This window comes from Enhydra lutris, unplaced genomic scaffold (assembly GCF_002288905.1).
Source record: "Enhydra lutris kenyoni isolate GAN:26980312 unplaced genomic scaffold, ASM228890v2 scaffoldscaffold35, whole genome shotgun sequence".
Lineage (NCBI taxonomy): Eukaryota > Metazoa > Chordata > Mammalia > Carnivora > Mustelidae > Enhydra > Enhydra lutris.
Window position 1 is genome coordinate 16,506,138 of NW_019154119.1, and position 18,749 is coordinate 16,524,886.

General features: G+C 49.2%; 3 protein-coding genes across 7 annotated transcripts in view; 1 reads left to right on the top strand and 2 right to left on the bottom strand.

Moving 5' to 3' along the window:
• The window catches only part of LOC111154091 (cleavage and polyadenylation specific factor 3), a 45,607-nt gene extending 42,497 nt beyond the window's left edge, over positions 1 to 3,110 (bottom strand). Inside the window, exon 1 of the mRNA XM_022513464.1 lies at positions 2,915 to 3,110. Within this exon, the coding sequence (XP_022369172.1) occupies positions 2,915 to 2,964 (50 nt within the window). The 5' untranslated portion in view covers positions 2,965 to 3,110. The remainder of the gene's footprint in view (positions 1 to 2,914) is intronic.
• A 114-nt stretch (positions 3,111 to 3,224) lies between these two features.
• Positions 3,225 to 15,599, top strand: LOC111154157 (integrin subunit beta 1 binding protein 1). 4 transcript variants are annotated; one of them, XM_022513576.1, is made up of 8 exons: positions 3,225 to 3,356; positions 6,674 to 6,783; positions 7,765 to 7,868; positions 10,096 to 10,174; positions 11,997 to 12,130; positions 13,915 to 14,007; positions 14,740 to 14,889; positions 15,357 to 15,599. In XM_022513576.1, exons 3-8 carry the CDS (start codon positions 7,797 to 7,799, stop codon positions 15,426 to 15,428), a joined length of 600 nt encoding a protein of 199 aa, XP_022369284.1. In that variant the 5' UTR covers positions 3,225 to 3,356; positions 6,674 to 6,783; positions 7,765 to 7,796; the 3' UTR covers positions 15,429 to 15,599. The 4 variants fall into 4 exon arrangements, with proteins under 4 accessions (XP_022369284.1, XP_022369286.1, XP_022369287.1 ...); XM_022513578.1 differs by having other exon boundaries at positions 6,674 to 6,766; XM_022513577.1 differs by lacking the exon at positions 3,225 to 3,356 and adding an exon at positions 3,956 to 4,022.
• Positions 15,600 to 17,153: 1,554 nt separating this feature from the next.
• LOC111154085 (ArfGAP with SH3 domain, ankyrin repeat and PH domain 2) overlaps positions 17,154 to 18,749 on the bottom strand; it is a 168,465-nt gene continuing 166,869 nt past the window's right edge. For both annotated transcript variants that reach the window (XM_022513453.1, XM_022513452.1), the window contains one exon: positions 17,154 to 18,689. In XM_022513453.1, coding sequence (XP_022369161.1) covers positions 18,615 to 18,689 — 75 coding nt within the window. In that variant the 3' untranslated portion in view covers positions 17,154 to 18,614. The remainder of the gene's footprint in view (positions 18,690 to 18,749) is intronic.

An 18,749-nucleotide genomic window follows, 5' to 3' on the forward strand; every position in this document is an offset into this window, starting at 1 on the left:
CGTGGCTCTTTGTTGCCAAGTGCAAATAGCCTTTCCCGCCCTTCCCTTGTTCTCTGCGCAGCCCGTCACCCCTTGCCGACATCCCCCTTTGAGAGCTTCTCCCTTGATATTTCTGAGTCGTGCTCTCATCGGTGACCCTGGTTTTTCTCCGGAGTTTCCTTCATACTCAGACACCTCTGCCCACACTTCAAATGTTAGTACTGCCAGGGCCTCTCCTTGGCCCACTTCTCAGGCTTTGTGATCTTTGGTCTCAGGTTTTTGACATGCTGATGACTTCCCAGTCCATATCTGTAGCCCAGATGGATTTCTGAATTCCAGACCTCTGAAATACACTTGGCATTTAGCTCTTCCTCCTGGGCTATCACACAGGCACCTTATGTTCAAATGTGCCAAACTAGTTTTCACCTCAAGTCCCTTTAACTTGCTTTTTCCCCAGAATATCCCTCAGATATTGACATGATTGGCTCCTTTGTTTTATTTGGGTCTCAGTCCAAATGTCACCTTCTGAGCCTCCTCTCGACTACCTTCTCTCGTTTGCCCTTCGCACAACTCTATCATAACATAACTACATGAAGCTACTCTATCTACGTGTTTACGGTTTGTTCCTCACTATGAAAATGAAGAGGCCGTATGAGCAGAGACATCGCCTATGTTGTTAACAACCATTCAGCTGCAGCACCTGATATGGAAGAAATCTCAAGAAATACTTACTGACTAAAAACTCCCAAATTATAAACTTTGGAAACATTATGCTAAGTGGGAGAAGCTGAAGCCAGTCATAAAAGTTTACATATTATATAATCTCATTTAAGGGAAATGTCCAGAATAGGCAAATCTGTAGAGAAGGAGAGTGGATCAGTGGTGGCCAGGGGCTGGGGAAGTTGGGGGGAAATGGGAGTGACTGCTGACGGGTTCAGGCTTTCTTTCTGGAATGACAAAAATGTTCTGGAATTCGACAGCGGTGATGGTTGTACAAGTCAGTGAATATAGCAGAAATCACTGAATTGTACACGTCTAATGAGTTGTATGGTATGCAAAGTATATTTCAGTAAAGCTGTTATAAAACAAAAGAATTCCCAAATTTATTCCAGACCTGTCCCAGCTCCCGCACTCCTCGAGTGAATAACACAACCTTTTACCAGTTGCCCAACCCAGGAATCCAAGGCATCCTAACACTACTCTCCACAAATACCCCTTCCAATATATCCGACGAGCTACAAAACTATAAATAAAGATTTCACTTCCTTAGTCTCTGAAACCTACTTCTTTCCAACTCACTGATGTTCGTTTCATTCATTCCAAGCTCTCACTGCTTTTCACCGGCATTATTTCAATTTCGTCCTCCTGGATTCCCACCACCAAACCCACTCTTATTCATCTGCTACACTGCTGATAGCAGTGATCTTCCTAAGCACAGTTTCTACTATATCCCTTCGATGCTTAAACCCTTCATTGGCTCCCTAGAACAGACATGATAAATGCCCAGACTCCTTAGTTATATATACACAAGCTGGTCCCTGACAGCCTCTCCCACCTCATCTGCTAATCTTTCAACCACAGCCACGAGGAAACCTGCCACAAACTGTGACCACTCTCATTTTCACCTGTGCCACTTCTGCTGCCTGGAACATCCTTGCCCTGCACTTGACCTGTCTTCAATTCCTACTTGTTCTTTAAGGCTCAGGTCACACACTGTATTTTCCAGGATGCAGGAACTAGCCTTCTCTTCTCAACTTGTTAGAAATCCCTTTTCCATAACTCTCCCAGCACTCAGTGCATGCCGATGTGTACGTACACTCAGAATACACCACTTACTGAGCACCTACCATGATCCTCAAAATAAACGAGGCCATATTAACTTCACGTGAGAAAAATGGGTTTGGGGAAGTTGCTGTCCTAGCAAGTGAGAGAGTAGGGACTGAATTCCAAGTCTGATCCCAAAGTAAGGGGCTCCTATTATTCCAAACTGTCCCTCCGGAACTTTTCACTTTGCACTGCAATTCTTTCTGAAAGGGTGAATTCAGTTAACTTGGCACTGTCTTATTCGCATCTCCAGTGCTTAGTGCGGTGCTGGACACTTGCTCAGCGTCTGCTGAACACAGGAAGAGAGGGCAGGTGTGAACTAGGCAGTGGGAAACTTGCAGTTGGTTCCCAGGAGGTGCTCAACTAGTCCTTACGAATGGATGAGCAGACACCGTCTACCTTCTGAAAAACGCACAAGTGAATGAGAGGCTAACTTGTATCTAATTATATGTCTGTGAATTCAAATTGGTGTCTATCAGGAAAGGTTCTCCACAGCTGTTTCCCCCTCTTAGCCCAATTCCAGATCTGCAAAGTGTTTCCCGGGCAGAAGGCCATCGCCACCGAAAGACGAGCCTTCTCATGGACAACCAAGAGCTGAGTTTTTGTCCTTAACACCTCTGCTCTTTCCCTCTCCTGTCTTTCTTATTCTGCTAGGGTCTGAAGTCAGAACGTCAAAACTCACAGCTAACTGATTCCCTCTTTCACACCTTGCTCGGCAAACGTCAAGTCCTGGAGGAAACAATGAACACATTTAGTTCTTCACACCGCCACAGCCTAACCCAGCTCCTCCTCTCATCCTGCCGCCACCAGCATCACCGCCTTCCCAGGCTTGCCACTCTGCAGCACCCAAGGGCCCCGACAGTTTTTCCCGCCCCCACAACATCCTCTGAGATTGAAGAATAAAGCCAAGTCCCATTCCACCTAGCCGGCCCGTTCCGATCCACGGCTCTCCAACCCCTTCAGCCTGAGAGGCCTGGCCGGCAACTGCGGACCAAGGGGCCGGCTCCAGAGGCCTGCCGGCGAGGGGGCGACCTAGAAGGCCAACCACCCGGCCACCCCGCCTCGCCTCTCACAGCCCGTGGCTTCGTTCCCTCTCTCGCTGGGCCCTTACAGGGGTCGGATCAGCAGCTGGTCACTTTCCTCAGCAGGAATCGCAGACATCTCGGAAGTCTGAAGGCGAAGCGGGGCTGAGGAACAGGTGGCGGCAGTCTTCTAAATAGAAAGCAGAGCCACGGGGAACCAATAGTAGAAAAACCCCATTTACCAAGGCCACAGCTTCCGGCACTACGGGGCTCGCGACACTAGGCCCCTCCCCCCGACTTCCGGTCGCCGGCGCTAGGGCGCGAGGTTCCTCCCCCGGCGGAGCCCGGAGATCTGGGGCGGGCTCAGGCCGCGCCTGCGCGATGTCTCGGAGGCGGGGCTCGGCGGGCGGGCCTGGGGGCGCCGGAAAAGCTGGCGCTGGAATTATAACTGGAGCGGCTGCCCCAGCGTCGGTTCCCCCGGGTGTCTGACGCCGACCACAGGCGGCACCGCCGGCGCGCCGGGGCTGTGAGGTGAGAGCCGGGCCCTGGCCGAACCGGGTCTGAGCCTGGCCGGGAACGCCGGCTCCGAAGGCGGCGCGGGCGGGGAGGCCCGCTGTGGGGCGGATGGGTGGGGCCGCGGGGGCCGCGGTCTACCCCAGGACCCGCCTTCCCGGGGTCCGCGACCCAGGCCTCAAGGCGGCGCGGGCCTGCGGGAGGATGCGGTGCCCCTGTCTGGGGTGGGCGGGCAGCTCCTGCGACGGCAGGTGTCGTGTGTGGTTCTGCCCTGTGGGACTCGGCGGCGGGAGTGGGAGCTTCCGCGGGGCTGTTTCCCGAGTCAGGCTGTGCCCTGTGGGGCGTGAGGAGCACTGCCTTTTCGTGCTGCTCCTGTTGGTTTCTGCACCCGTCCCCCCTCCCCCCTTCCCTCACCGCGAAGGGCCGGGTGGAGTGGATCTTGTTTGCTGTCACCGTGCGCACCTGCACGTGGCAGGCACAAAAGAACAGCGCGAACTAGGTGGGAAGCAGGATGGGGTCTCTCTAGGTGCCGAACTTGGCCCCATCCATGAGTAGCCTGGCGACCTTGGCCAAGTCCCTTGGAGTTTTGGCTTCTTCGTTTGAAAGGGGCTGTGCCACTGCACACTTGCTGGTCGTTAGCGAGGGTCACTGGTATCTGGAGCACCCCGCACCGGGCGATACACGGTAGGTGTTCAAGACAGGAAGTTCTTTGGATGTCATCTTCCCAGAAGGTTCTTCAGGTCATTAAGCATGTCCTCTGCCAGCCTGTGCCAGGCATTGGGGGTCACAGAGGTGAGTTACCTCGCCCCCATCTTTGAGAGCTCACAATGAGATAGTTCTAAGGTAGTTCTAAGTAGGCAACAGCAGGCTAATGCTAGGGTCTGGGTATATGCTCGAGGTGTGGAGTACCAGTCCCTTAGCCCAACCCGGAGGTCCAGCCAAACCTTTCTAGTTAAGAAGCAGCCTGAACTGAGTCTTGAAAAGTGAGTAATTAGCTGACTGGATAAAAGGTGCAAGGGCATTCCGTCCAGGCGGTTGGGATGGCAGGAGCAAAGCATGGAAACAGAGCAGAGTGCATGCCCAGAACCTGGAAACACTTTGCATTCCTTAGAGAATAAGGTATGAAGCTGGTTGTGGAAGATGAAACTAGAGAGGTAGATAGGAGCCCCGTCATGCAGGACCTTGTGGGTCCTGGCAGGGCGCTTTGACTTTGGTCTCTAATGTTGGTGAGTCAGAGAAAGATTTTAAGCCCGATAAGGACATCAGATTTGAGTTTGAAAGAAATCATTTTAGCTGGAGCTTGGTGGTAGATTTAAAGTGGCAAGGAATCCCGTTGGGACACGAATTCCTTAAATGGCACGGCAAACTGTGTATCTCTGCATTGTTACGGGTTCAGGATCCAGCCACTGCTATCATCAGCTGATGAAAAAGTTTCCTACACAGCAGTGGTCTAGTGATGGCAATGGCCTGTTAGAGGCGTGGATGAGCGAACTGTTCAGGTGGTAGAGTCAGTGGATCTGAGTATTTTATTCGATGTGGGGCCTGGAGGACTTTGCGCAGTTGGTGATTTCCTGGCTTCTACCAGAAATGCTAGAATTTCCTGAAAGGGAGAGAGGAGAGGTGGAGCAGATATGGAAGGGGAGATGAAGGGTTGGTTTCAGGCATTTTTGCATTTGACAAGTTCGGAACATCCAAGTGATAATCAGTATCTTTGGCCTCATTTTCATGCATGAATAATTTAGAGACAAGAATGATCTGCTTAAGAACATGCATCAAAATAGCAGCAGATCTCAAAGACTTTAATAAAATGCCTTTCCCTTCCTCAGCTCCTAGACTGGTGATGGAAAGTCTTACGGACTTGCAAAGACATGATAATACCAATGGGGTGATTTTCAAAGCATTCTAGTATTCTGGGGGCTTACAGGGATGTTTCAGGATTTCACTAGCAATAGAATCAAATTTTATTTTAAAATTGCATTTAAAATTATTACATATATTGAAACATATATATTGAAACATACGTAATAATTTTAAACACACACTTAAGATATAATGTCCTTAAATATAATATATATAATATAATATAATGATATATATATAATATATATCAATATAATATATATCAAGATTTTGACCAATCAGAGAGTGCTAACATGTCACTTTATGCTGCTAGGTTAACCCAGTTTGTGTAGATCTGGGAATAAGGCTCTCTTGCCATCTCGTCCGTCTGAACATTGTCCCTTGAAGGCTAGGTGATCGATGGCAGCAAGCGATCCCCCGTATAGCCTGATAATTCATCTCTCTCTTTTTATATAATATGCAGCTAGTTCTCTACCTGCAGCTTATCATCTTCCTGAAACAGAAGTCTCATCCTATCACTTAACTGCTTTTTTTTTTTTTTTTTTAAAGATTTTTTTATTTATTCATTTGACAGATAGAGATCACAAGTAGGTAGAGAGACAGGCAGAGAGAGAGGAGGAAGCAGGCTCCCCGCTGAGCAGAGAGCCCGATGCGGGGCTCGATCCTAGGACCCTGGGATCATGACCTGAGCTGAAGGCAGAGGCTTTAACCCACTGAGCCACCCAGGTGCCCCCACTTAACTGCTTTTTAACAGTACCTTTCTGTCAAACACAAAATAAACCCCAGACTTTTCTTGTGGTTTCCAAGGCCTCCTGTGGATCTTTCCCTCCTGTGGCTCTGTCCCTCTCCCTCCTTCCTGCTCCAGCGAAAGCCACATTGGCCTGTCGCTGTTCCTTGCAGCTGGCATGTGCCCTCAGGACCTTTGCACTTGCCCTACTCTCTGCCAGAATGCTTTTCCTCTGCACTTATGTGACCACCCTCCCTTCCTTCTTCAGGTCTCCTTACTGTTCACTTCTTCAAAGCATCTTTTTCTGTCTAAAATGCTCACCCTTCCTTGCATCAGTTGCAAATCCTGAACTTGCTTCTCCTGAACTCGCTTTTGCTTTCCTTGTATTGGTTGTTTCTAGCCATGTGTTTGGTTTTCTTGTTGGGCTGTCTCATCCCTCTGAGAATGGGCTCCCTGAGGTCAGATCAGGGGCGTTATCTCTCCCACACCTAAGAGATACTCCCTCAGGAATGAGTGAACAAATCAGATTTTCTTGCTACTTCACAAATCAAGCAAAAACCTAGAAATAAGTTGTATGATGGAGCTAATGAAAAAGAGGCAGCTTGGGCTTGGGGAGTCAGTCTCAGGCAAGTGGCCTAAGGGAGTGGACTGAGAATGGGGTTTCCAGATAGAGTGGGAGAAACTTCTGATGGGAGCAGGGACATTCAGTGACTGCCCTATGGTTGACTCATTCCTTTTCCTTCATCAGGTACCTCGTTTTCCTGAAAAGAATTGACCATGTCAGAATGAGAGGAGGTTCTCTGTGCATAATACCAGCTGTGGGACCTTTGAAGACAATAAAGTAGTATTCCTTCTACCGTAAGCAGATTCCCTCGTTCCCTCTGTAGAATCCGATCTTCAGTAAAAATTTGTGAGGTTATCTTACTCGTGACGTCTCCTGAAAAACGGGTGACAGGTCCGTCATCTATAAAATGCAGATTATAACCTCCCTTCCGTAGGCCCGCTGAGGCTAGCGGCTGGGAGCCCCCAGCATCATATGCAGCACAGGTGAGGGAAAGCCTTAAAAAAAAGAAAAATATCTGGAGCACCTGAATGTGTCACCAGGTTGTCGTGGGGATAAAAGTGATGCAATGTCTTTGGAAGCATTTGAACCATGAACTGTTATGCAGGTTAGTCAGTAATTTTTCAAGTATAATAGATGTGCTCCTGTGAAATGCGCAAGGATAAATTTTGTTTCCAGGGCATTAACAATGACTTAGGGATACGTGTAAGACTGACTCTGGACAACTTAAGGTCACCTCCTTCCCTAGCCTTGTGGGAGAGAGGTGGCGCCTGGGAACATTTTTGTGTCAACTTTTACTTAAAGATTGCTCAGGACATCGAGAAAAATGCCCATTTCTGAGAGGCAGCCATGTCCTTTGTGCTAAGCGCCTCGACCCACAGGATGCCAGCCCGAGACAGCAGCTGGGTGTCAGGATCTCCGTTGGTCAATGAGCGCAGAACCTCTTTTGCTCATTCTTGAGCTGATTAAAGAGAAGAAAGACGCTTGAGTGTTCCGAGTGTGTCTTTCACTTCCGAGAGCAATGCCTTTCACAGCCCCAAGTACGACAGGAAGGTTGCTGTCCTTTTGGTGCATTGGGTTAGATTTTTGAAATCTAAAAGGAAAGAAAGAATGAAGCAGTAGCGTCCAGATTTGGTGGTCAGAGGAAAAGATTTCTGTATCCAGTAGGAGGAATACACTGCGGCCAGGGAAGGAACTGATGATTTTTATTCCTGTTGCGCATAAAGTGATCTCAAGTTGGTTTTCTTGCTCTGACTAACCACCATTTGTTCTTCTAGGGGAGCTCGTTGGGATCCAGCTATGGTGAAAAATGTTTCGGAAAGGCAAAAAGCGACACAGTAGCAGCAGTTCCCAGAGTAGTGAAATCAGTACTAAGAGCAAGGTAGGGGTGAAACCACGACCGGAATCGTAACGCATTGAGCATTTGGGTTCTCGTGACTGATTCTGCACAAAGCATCCTAACCACCTCAGACTAGGTGTATTTTGACATTCATTTTTGTCACTAGAGACACAGTCTGTGCTTAATTTAATTTTCTTTTGTTCTGGAGAGTTCCCGAGGTGATTAAATTCACGAAGCCGGGTGGCACAGGGTGTGTGAATGGTCTCACTGAAACACTGAATTTTGAATGTTCTGTATGATCGGAACTGCAGGCCTGTGCAGGGGCCAGAGCTCTTGAACTCCGGGGTGTGGGGTGTGTGCGCACCACTAGAATTCTGTTTACTTAATAGCGAGTGAGTTGGATCGTGAGGCAAATGCCATGTTTAGGACGCTAAAGAAGTGGGGTCTGTGACTGCAAAGGGACCGTCGAGGCCTGAATCCTCATCCCTGGCCCCAGTCTGTGGTTCTCAGTCTCCACCCTGAGAGCATGCGAGTGCCAGGACGCCATGAGGCCGGGGAGGAGCCTGTGGGCACCACCCCGGGTACCAGTGGCCACACCACAGGGAGTGGAGACGCACGTGACTGCCACTCGGGACTTTCACTGAGCAGAGATGCTCCTAGCCAGAACCACAGAAACTTCACGCTTTAGGAATCCTGCCTTTGAGTGGGAAGACGGAGTTTTCTTGAAGGGTTTTGAACTGAAGGTAGTCAAGGCCCTCCCTGCTGTTGGCTTTGTAGCCCTGGCGTGAGGCCCTCAGCCTCGGAAACCGGTCAGGCCCGCTTCCTGTTTTCCAGACCAGAGAAAGGATGAAGGGAGACCGGATGGCTCGCTGTCGGCGGAGTAGATTTTCGGATTCCCAAGGGAACTTGCTGGTGGCTTGAGATGGTAGCTCCAAGCCCTGGGTTCTCCGATGTGGCTGGGGGGGGTGGGGACTGGAGAGGGGCAGAAGGGGCCCCCTGCGCGGGAGGACTTCCCCCGAAGATGGTGGTGACCCTCCGTGTAGTCTCCAAGCCAAGTCGTGGCGGTTGGGCTTGTGCTTCAGGCTGATGTAAGCTTTCCTCGCTGTCTGTTCTGGACGTGGGACAGCAGACCAGTTTCTCCCTTCCTGCTGTGCTCGAGCCGAGAGAGGTTCGCTGGGGACGGGTGGCTTCCCGCGAGGCGAGTGGTTCCGGGCGCGGAAGCTCCCTGTTGCTCAGTCCGCGGGGTGAGCTCGTCCCGGAAGGCCGCGTCAGGCTGTACCGGCGTCTTCGTCCCGGTTCCCTCCCGTCTCCCGGGGAGTACGTGCGGTGTTTCCAGGGTTCGGTCCCACGTGCAGCACTATGGGGAACGTCTCTGCGCCTGCAGCTCTCTTCGCACTTTACGTTTTACTCTAAGAAGGGCAGTTCCCGAGAAAGGGAAAAGACGTATTTATAAGACCTGATGCATTTTCGCATTCACCTCGATTCACTTCTTGAACATGGAAAAAATCTGAGTATATTGCTCTTCTAATATCTAATTTTGACTTGAGGTGCAAAGAAGTGAGGGACTGTGAAATCAAAAGTTTTCACAGAATGTCATTTCCAAAGGAACAAAGCCTACCCAGAGCACAGTTCTGTGGAAGCCGCGCCAGCACGTATGAGTCTCCGTGTTTTGCTTAACAACCGTGTTGGTTTTCCTTTGCATCTCACCCTGGTAATTGTGCTCCGTCTGCCAGGTGGCCTGCATGTGACCGAGCGGGCCAGGTACCCGTGGGACCAATGGCGGAGGCACATGGGTGGGGAGCCGGAGACCTTGAGGGGGGCTGGGCGAGTTCCCTGATGTAACCTCGGGTAAATCGGTCACCCGCTGGCTAGCTCTGCTCGTTTTATCGTGTAGAATCATACTCGCCGCCTGCATGCCACGCGGGGTTCCTTTTGGGCATCGCGTGGAAGCCGGGTGTAGATTTTCACACCCGCCCCAAATACCAGGGGCCTCACCAGGAGGCAGGGGTGATGGCTTTGCTCATGTTGGGAGTGTCCACACCGCAGTTACCTGATGTTGTCTTCTGGCGAGGGCAGGTGGAGCTACCTGGGTTTTGAAGTTTGCCGTAGAATTCGTCTTCAGAAAAATCTGCCCCAGTCCATTAGTCTGCCCTGCTTTTGTCGACGTTGATGCAGCTGTCCCCGACGAGTAATGCAAATGTTTGGCAGAGAACTCGCAAGAAGACGTGTCTAATTCTGTTTGCCTTTGTGTGTGTCTGCTGCCTCTCAGTCCGTGGACTCCAGCCTCGGGGGGCTCTCCCGATCCAGCACCGTGGCCAGCCTCGACACGGACTCGACCAAGAGCTCAGGTGCGGAGAAGCTGGGACAGCTCTGCGAGGCTCACGTCCTTTCACCGAGCGGTGCGGTGAATCCCCGCGCACTTGAGGTTTTCGGTCTCTGCCGCGTCGGGCGGGAGTTTAGAAATGGCCCAAGATCTGGTGGGACGTGGGTTGGTGAGAGGGGGTGGGCCGCTTGCCGCACGGGGGCGATCGGCTCTTCAGGGCGCCCGGAGCACAAACGTGTGGCCAACGTCGTGGTGACAGTTCAGAGGTTTCAGACCAGCTTTTTAGGATATGGGGTGGCAGAGTGTGAGTTCTACTGGAATTGCATGGCTCGTGGGGTGCAGGGGAAGCCTCTTGCGGACTGAAAGGGTGGAGGAGCTGCTTCCGCAGAGACCCAGCCGCTGGGGGCCCGCGGGAACTCACGGTCAGGGCAGCCCCTGTCTTGGACCCCTGCAAACGTGCATGCAGCCACCTGAGATTGGTAGCTCCTTACAAATCAAAAGGTGGCTTCTAACCCAGGCCAGAGAACAGCTAGCATCCAATTGGAAATACAAAAAAAATATTCCTTTTCTTGTCTACAAGAAAGTGTATTTATACTTTTCCCTTTAGAATCCTAGACTCGACAGTCTGTGGAAAGTGGGGACAGCAGAGGCAGGGGATGAAGATAGGAACCATATCACGTACAAGAGAGCACAGTAGTGTCAGGTCTAGATGCCTTAAAAATATTAAAAATTTTTTTATATTTAATATATTTTTATATTTTTTATATTTAATATATTTTATAAAAATATAACATATTTTTATATTTTTTATATTTGGGCTTTTTTTTTTTTTTTAACCATAAGCATAACCTAGAAGTAGCCACACAGTATCGCCTTAACGTGGCAGATACGGGGACGCATGGTGGCCGTGTTGGCCCTGGCTCGATTTTCTGGCACACGGTTCTTCAGCCTGTTGCCTGTGTCATGTACCCTAACATCTGCTCGTGTGAAGGGACTTCCTGTCTGGCATTAGTCTGTCTGGCATTATTCTGCAGGAAGAAACCTGTTATTATTATGTAGACCCGGTTTGCTGAGTCAGGAAAACAAGTTAACAGTGAACATAGTAAAGAGGGACAAAAAAACAAAGCTTAAATATCTTCATGTATCGTGAAGGTACTCAATCATTACCTAGTCGACATTTTATTTTTCTCCTGTTTTAACTTTTTTTTTTTTTAAAAGATTTTATTTATTTATTTGACAGACAGAAATCACAAGTAGGCAGACAGGCAGGCAGAGAAGGGGAGGGGGAGGCAGGCTCCCCGCTGAGCAGGGAGCCCGATGTGGGGCTCGATCCCAGGACCCTGGGATCATGACCCGAGCCAAAGGCAGAGGCTTTAGCCCGCTGAGCCACCCAGGCGCCCCTCTCCTGTTTTAATTTACTCTTATTGAGATTTTTTAAAAAAGATTTTATTTATTTATTTGAGAGAGAGACAGTGAGAGAGCATGAGAGGGGAGGTCAGAGGGAGAAGCAGACTCCCCACGGAGCTGGGAGCCCGATGTGGGACCTGATCCCAAGACTCTGGGACCATGACCTGAGCCGAAGGCAGTCCAACCAACTGAGCCACCCAGGCACCCCCTTACTGAGATTTTTATACGTTTAGTATATTGTGAGTCATGGAGGAAGAGGTTAAATTCCAAGTTCTTTCCTATTACTTCAAGTAATCCTGCATTAGAATTTTTTTTAATTTTCATTAAAGGTTAAGTTTTGATGACACAGTGTTTTTTATTTGTGAAGGGATTGAGGACACTTTCTAATGTAGATATTTCTTTTGACGTCTTACTGTTAACGGTTTTTCTTTCACCTTTAGGACAAAGCAACAATTCAGATACCTGTGCAGAATTTCGAATAAAATATGTTGGTGCCATTGAGAAACTGAAATTCTCTGAAGGAAAGAGTCTTGAAGGGCCTCTAGACCTCATCAATTACATAGATGTTGCCCAGGTAAAAAAAAAAAAAAAAAAAAAAAAAAAAAAAAAATTTAAAAACATTCTAGAGAATCGCTTTTATCACTGTTAAATATTTACCAAGCACTGTGATCATAGGTGGTACATGGTGCCTAGAGATGCGGAGTCCCACGGGAACAGAGAGTTCTTTCCTTCAAAAGTAGCACTTTTTACTCTGTCGGGGCTCACTGCCTTGTTTAAATGAGGAGCTGAGCGCGGTGACGGTTATATACACCGTAGGTCTGTCTTTGAAAACTTCTGCCGGCCTTTCCAGATCTCCCCCCAACTAGCCACCGCCCCTCCAGTAACGTGTCTCCTAGCGGAGGTGACGTGTGCGGGCCCTCACACCGTTAGCAACCAGAGTTGAGGGGAGGTGGGCTTCCAAACACATCTCGGTCAAGAATTTCAAAAAAAGGAAACGATTATGAAGGAAAATTAAGAATGAAAGTGACGACCAAGCCAAGGTGTGAAGTCAGGGCCTCAGATACTGTAAGATCTGTACCCCTGCCAGTGTGGCAGTGGACGGGCCGAAGACAGTTAGTGCTTCCTGAGTTTCCAGAAAATGCCATCGCAGGTCTTTGTGTTTGTTTAAGCAAAGGGTCATCACCACAAGGGGAAGAGTCCCTCGCTCGTTCTTAGAGCGCTGGTTGCTCTTCGGGCTGTGTGGCTGGTGACTCGTGGAGGAACGGGTCACTAAATTCATGGCTTCGTGCCCTCGGAGAGCACAGGAGGTCTCTCCCGTCTGAGGGGAAGCAGCCGGCAAATGTGCGTCCCACGAGACCTCTTGCTGGTCCGGGTGCAGGCAGTGTCCCAGCGTTTGGTTTGGCATCTGTCATCCCAACGAGTGCGAGCGAGCCCTCCCCAAAGTATGACACTGAAAAGGTCGCTGAGGACATCTGCGCCCCCGAAGTGCGCGAGGATTAGCTTCCTGCCGTCGGGACTGCTGAGCTGCTCAGGGCCCGTAGACTTCGGGCCTGTCGGAACCCCCTCAACACACTCGTGTTGGTGTATCCCAGCTCTTGATTCTTGGAGTGCTCGAGCCCTCCTGTGAGAAACCACTGGCCAGGAGTTACCGTAGCCACGTGAGGACCCAGGAATCGGGGCATGCGGACGCGGCTGCTTTACTCGAATTTCTTCAGCGCGGGCAGGTGGTTCCACACAGACAGCTCAGCACGGACATCGACTGATGGCCCACTCTCTCCGTTCTGCTGTGTATTAGGCAAGTTAGGCGGCGTTCTGGCTTGGGGGGTAAACCTGGATAATCTGCTGGGAAGCCATCAGCTGTCACCTGCCGCTTTGTTTCCCAGGAACCGCGCATCAGGCTCAGCCCCGGGATGTGGGGGCAAGCGGACGTGCCTGCCGACTGGACGGATGTAAAATGGCTTTCAGGAGTGGGTCCTGCAGCCCTTTCCTGATGGTTTCCTGTGCTGACGTCAGCACAAGCCTTGAGTATTTTGACAGCTAAATAGCTTTATTTTTCTAATGTGAATAAGCCTTGCTGGGATCTGTGAGAGGGATCGCCATTTTAAATTAGGGATAACATCAAGACAAATGGCTGTGAGACGTGCTCAGGTCTGTGGACCGTGAAAACCAAACCAAACCAAACCAAACCCTGGAGACAGTTTTTCTGCCTCGTTGAGGAACAGTTTTTGCTGGGCTGTTGTGAACCCGCGTTCTTGAAAGGGTTTGGATTTGTGATGGCCAGATGTAAAACTTGACTAATCAGATTTACGGATTTACGGATTTTTAACGTAGCTCACGTGATTTATTTTTACTTCAAAGCAAGATGGAAAGTTGCCTTTCGTTCCTCTGGAGGAAGAATTTATCATGGGAGTTTCCAAGTATGGTATAAAAGTATCATCATCAGATCAATATGTAAGTAAGAGAATTTATTTATTTATTTAAAAGATTTTATTTATTTATTTGACAGAGATCACAAATAGGCAGAGAGAAAGGCAGAGAGGGGGAAGCAGGCTTCCTGCTGAGCAGAGAGCGTGATGCGGGGCTCGATCCCAGGACCCTGAAATCATGACCTGAGCCAAAGGCAGAGGCTTTAACCCATTGAGCCATCCAGGCGCCCAGTAATAGAGTTTATTAGGGGAAAAGTGGGTTCCAGGCTGGGAGTCAGGCTGCTAAGGGCCCACTTGTTCTCTCTGCTTGTTTGCAGAACTGTTGGTTGGTAAACAATCCTGGCAGCTGGTCTTAAAAAAATGATCGATTTCTTAGGGTGACTGAAGAGAGGCCTCCTTGTGCTGCTCCCGGATGGTGGGGCCCCCCAGCCAACACCCCCCACTGTGGGCCCCTGATGCTGTTTTGGCTTAGGAGGCTGTTTTGGCTCAGGGCTGCTGTCAGCTTGGGTGCTGGGCACAAAGAACAGGACCGTGAACTCAGATCTTACTCCTGTCTTTCTGGAATCTTAAGTAGGAAGGGATAACCCTGAAGGCAGACGGCCCCATAACTGACCATTCTGGAATCTCTCTTTGCGGGGGAAGAAAACCTCTACCACTGTTTTCTGCCAGATGTGTAGATACACTCTGCTCAGAGCCTCACAGTGAATTCTGCTCAGAAGATGCCCATATGTCACGCTTTCCTTCCCTCACTTCCCAGGACGTCTTACACCGGCACGCTCTATATTTAATCATCCGCATGGTATGTTACGACGATGGCCTGGGGGCAGGAAAAAGCTTACTGGCCCTGAAGACCACCGATGCCAGCAACAAGGAGTACAGCCTCTGGGTCTACCAGTGCAGCAGCCTGGTGAGGTTTCCTGCCACCTCGCTTGGTCCCATTCATAGGGGGTGGGTAGAGCCAGAGGAGACCGCCAGCGTGGTCAGCGGCTGGAGACATGGCAGCCACGGGCCGGCTGACGCTCGGGGTGGGCCGGCTGATGCTCGGCGGTCGGCCGGCTGCCCGGGCCTGTTGCGCGCATGGTCAGTTGGGCCAGGATTAGCACTCACCTGTGCAGTCATCCCAAGGGCAGGGCAGCCCCTTTTGGTTGTCGCCGTCGTCCCCAAAGGCCCAGTTCCTACACGCTGCCTGCAGGGGCTTCTCCCAGAGGGAGCGCGGGAGGCGGTCCAGGGGACGTGAGAACCGGCCCTCCCAAAGCTGTTGGCGTGCAGGTGGAGGGGAGGTGCTGAGAGGGGCACATTTATATATTTGCTGGCCGCGCTAATTTAGGAAGAGGTCGGTGAAGTCTCTTACTGTGTGTTTTTCACTCACCGCAGGAACAGGCACAAGCCATCTGCAAAGTTTTATCCACTGCTTTTGACTCTGTATTAACATCTGAGAAAGCTTGAATTCTGCAGCCCAGCGGAAGCCAGCCTCGTGCGGAAGGGCAGTGGGTTTCCATGTGCAGTGCTGAACTACTCTGGAAATCGAAAGTGATCCCTTGCTTGAGATTTCCTGAAGAAAACCAGTGTATAAAATAGTGGTCATTTGCTTTTCTATTAAAATGTCTTATTACAGTTAAGTCTCAATGAGGTTGTCTGCTTTCTGGGACTAAAAAAGAAATCTCACCTGTCACTTTTATTTATGAGAGAGAGCGAGCAAGAGAAAGCACAAGCCGGGGTGGGGGCAGAGGGAGAAGCAGACTCCCCGCTGAGCAGGGAGCCTGATGTAGGACTCGATCCCAGGACCCCGAGATCATGACCTGAGCCGAAGGCAGCGGCTTAACTGACTGCGCCCCCCAGGTACCCCTCCTCTGTCACTTTTAAACCCCAATGAGCCTAACACCTAAGTGTGATAGACGTGCAGGCAGTGAGTGGGTGAGCAGAGAGGGCTTTCTGAGGAGGCCGCTGCTGTGGGTTGTACAGCACGTGGCTGGGAGCTCTGGTCACCCTGGTTTGGAAGAGCAACACGGCCAACTCAGGTCACAAAAAGTAAAACTTTAAAAGTATAGGTCAGGATGGCATGCTGGTCAACCAGAGTCTCTACCTCAGAGAAGAAAGGTCACCGCGCGCATCAGATAGCGTAGAGAATCTCCTGTACGGGGGGCCGGTGGGTTTTTCTAAAGGACCATTTTCATATGCAGTGGGGCCTGAAGGATTAAAAGCGTCACAAATAACATCACGTCCATTTAAAAGTATTTTATTTTTTCCAGTCAAATGACTAGTGAACAGGAGGAGTCAACTTACTGAACATGCTCCAATTATAAACTAATTATCAGTCACCGCGTTACGGACAATGAAAATAAGAACTGATTCGGGTTATACAACATATACAGTTGCGCTGCAACTAGTTCGAAGTCATCAAGTGGACGAATGGGGTATCGTGCACCTCACGTCGCTCTCCCGGCTGCGCAGGCTGCTCCCTGCCCCGGGGTGCGTCACCCGGGACCCAGGAGTCTGCACGCGGGAGCCGTCGCCCCTACGAGTCCGATCTGATGGCAGACAGCACGCAGGATGCCAGAATCCTGCAGCGAAGGTTCATGAAATGTGAACTTTATATATAAATAGTTATCTACAAGGTTTTCCTTCCTCTCAGTTGTTTTTTAATTTGCAAAGAGCAAATAACTAGGAAAGGATGTTATCAGGGAAGTTAATATAATTTCTCCTCTGGCAAGAGTAGTAGTAATTACTGCACAGTAGCACCACCGAATTGTCAACTGGAGAAAGTATTTCTGAGATAGTTCTGTACCAGTGAGCCTGCTGGATTAGTCTGGGACCGGTGTGAAAGGGTGCCGGGAATCCACTTTACTTCCTTGGATAGTTGGCGCCAAGTGGCCAAAAGGCTGATTATAAGACACAGATGCGAGAGGACTGTGTTAAAATACACATAAGTGCGCTGTGCAAAATCTATTTACTTTCTTAAATCTGTGAGGGAATTAACTAAATGGAGGGTTCGAACAACAGAAATTAACAATTAGTGAAAACAGATGTAGTGCTTTAAAAAAAAAACAACAAACTTTAATTACAGAGCTGACACATTTTTACCCAGAACTCTAAAAGGCTTTAAAAAGCAATCGCCACACAACATCATAAAACATTCCAGTTTGTTCTGTTTTCCTTTATAACAGCAACAAAAAGTACAACGCAATTAAAAAAAAAAAAAAAGCTCTGCACTTAGAGGAGTCTTGCCTAATGAAGACGGGCTGCTCCCATCAAATGTACCATCGTCACCACGGAGGCATCGCTGCCTCGCTTTCCAAGCCCAGACCTACGCTTACCCCTTCACTTCTGGTCCAAATCTGAGTGGCATTCAAGGCCTATTTATTCTCAAACAGTGCCAAAGTGTCCCATATTCCTGCCATGAACCGTATGCTCACCATTACTAAACAGAGGTATGACGGTCAAGTTCGCGGAACTACTGAATTCCGATTTTATGGCACTCAACCCAACCCCCCCACGCCCAGTAGCTTCAGTTTAAGAATGACGTCATGGGACTTCCGCTGTGGAACTGGGATGTCTGTTCGGGAGGATTTTATTACCTGGGACCTACAGATTTCAGCTGTGTTCTTAATTACAAACAGATGGACAGATTCGAGTTCAAAACAGTATATCTACCATTCCTGTTGGTATAATATATAAATACAAGACGCTAAATTGAGGAAACATTCCCGGGGGCCAGAAAGGGAAGGTGGTGGTATGCTCAGTGGGAAACAGCAGGTGTGTGTGAACAGTGGGGGTTGGCCCACCGTCCTCTAGCTGGGACACGCAGGAGGGTCGAGAAGGCGAATTCCAAACACCTAAAGCTTATAGAAACTAGTTTAAAGAACTGTTTTTGCAATCCATCATCCTTAGTTTTTAACCAAATTCAGGAAATGCAGGTTTCTAGAACAGGAACTGAGTTAGCTGCTATTACAACACGCCGTAATAAGCCACGGGCGGGTGTGCTAGGTGGGACTGCTCACAACAGGCTACACGCACATGCAGAACACAATGAGAGCTGCGACCTCACAAATTAGGGCCGGAAAGCACGATGCTAAGGTGTAAGTTTTCAAGTTGCTTTAACTAAACCTTGGGTGGATTCCAAAGGAAATCTTTTAAGTGTATCTTTAAAAAAAAAAAAATGTCTTTAAAGGTGAACTGATAGCATTTTCTCTAGGAAGTCCAGGGCTGGGCTACTTCTAAAGCAAGTTTACCGACTTCCTAAAAAACTGCACTGAGGGTCACCGACTCTAGCAGAGGGCCAGGGAAAGGCTGGAAGAATGTCTAATACTCAGATCCTTCTAGGTTCAGCTAATTCTGTAGACAGAAGATCTTGATTACGTAGAGTTAAAATAACTTTTCAGTTCACCTTTTAGGAAATTCAATTTTTCCCTAATAAAAGTATGGCAGTATTTCGTGAAAACCACAAATTAAAAAAACAATTCATTTATACATACAAGTTGCCTTTGAGCTTGTAAAAGAGAAGAGCAGGGTCAGAGAGAAGTGGGCTACCGGACAATACATCTCATGAAACTGGTCACCTGGCAAGAATTTTGGTACCAATAACAAACAGGAACGTAACAACTGATAAAAGAAGTGTTTTTGTTCAGTAGCAAGTCAGTCAGCGATAAAGTGCACAAATGATACGGGAAATGCTCCTTTGCGGCTGGGATCTCCGTCAATGTGGCCAATCTGAAATGAATAAAAGTTTAGGTGGTTATCAACATTCTACATGTTAGAGACTTCAAAGAA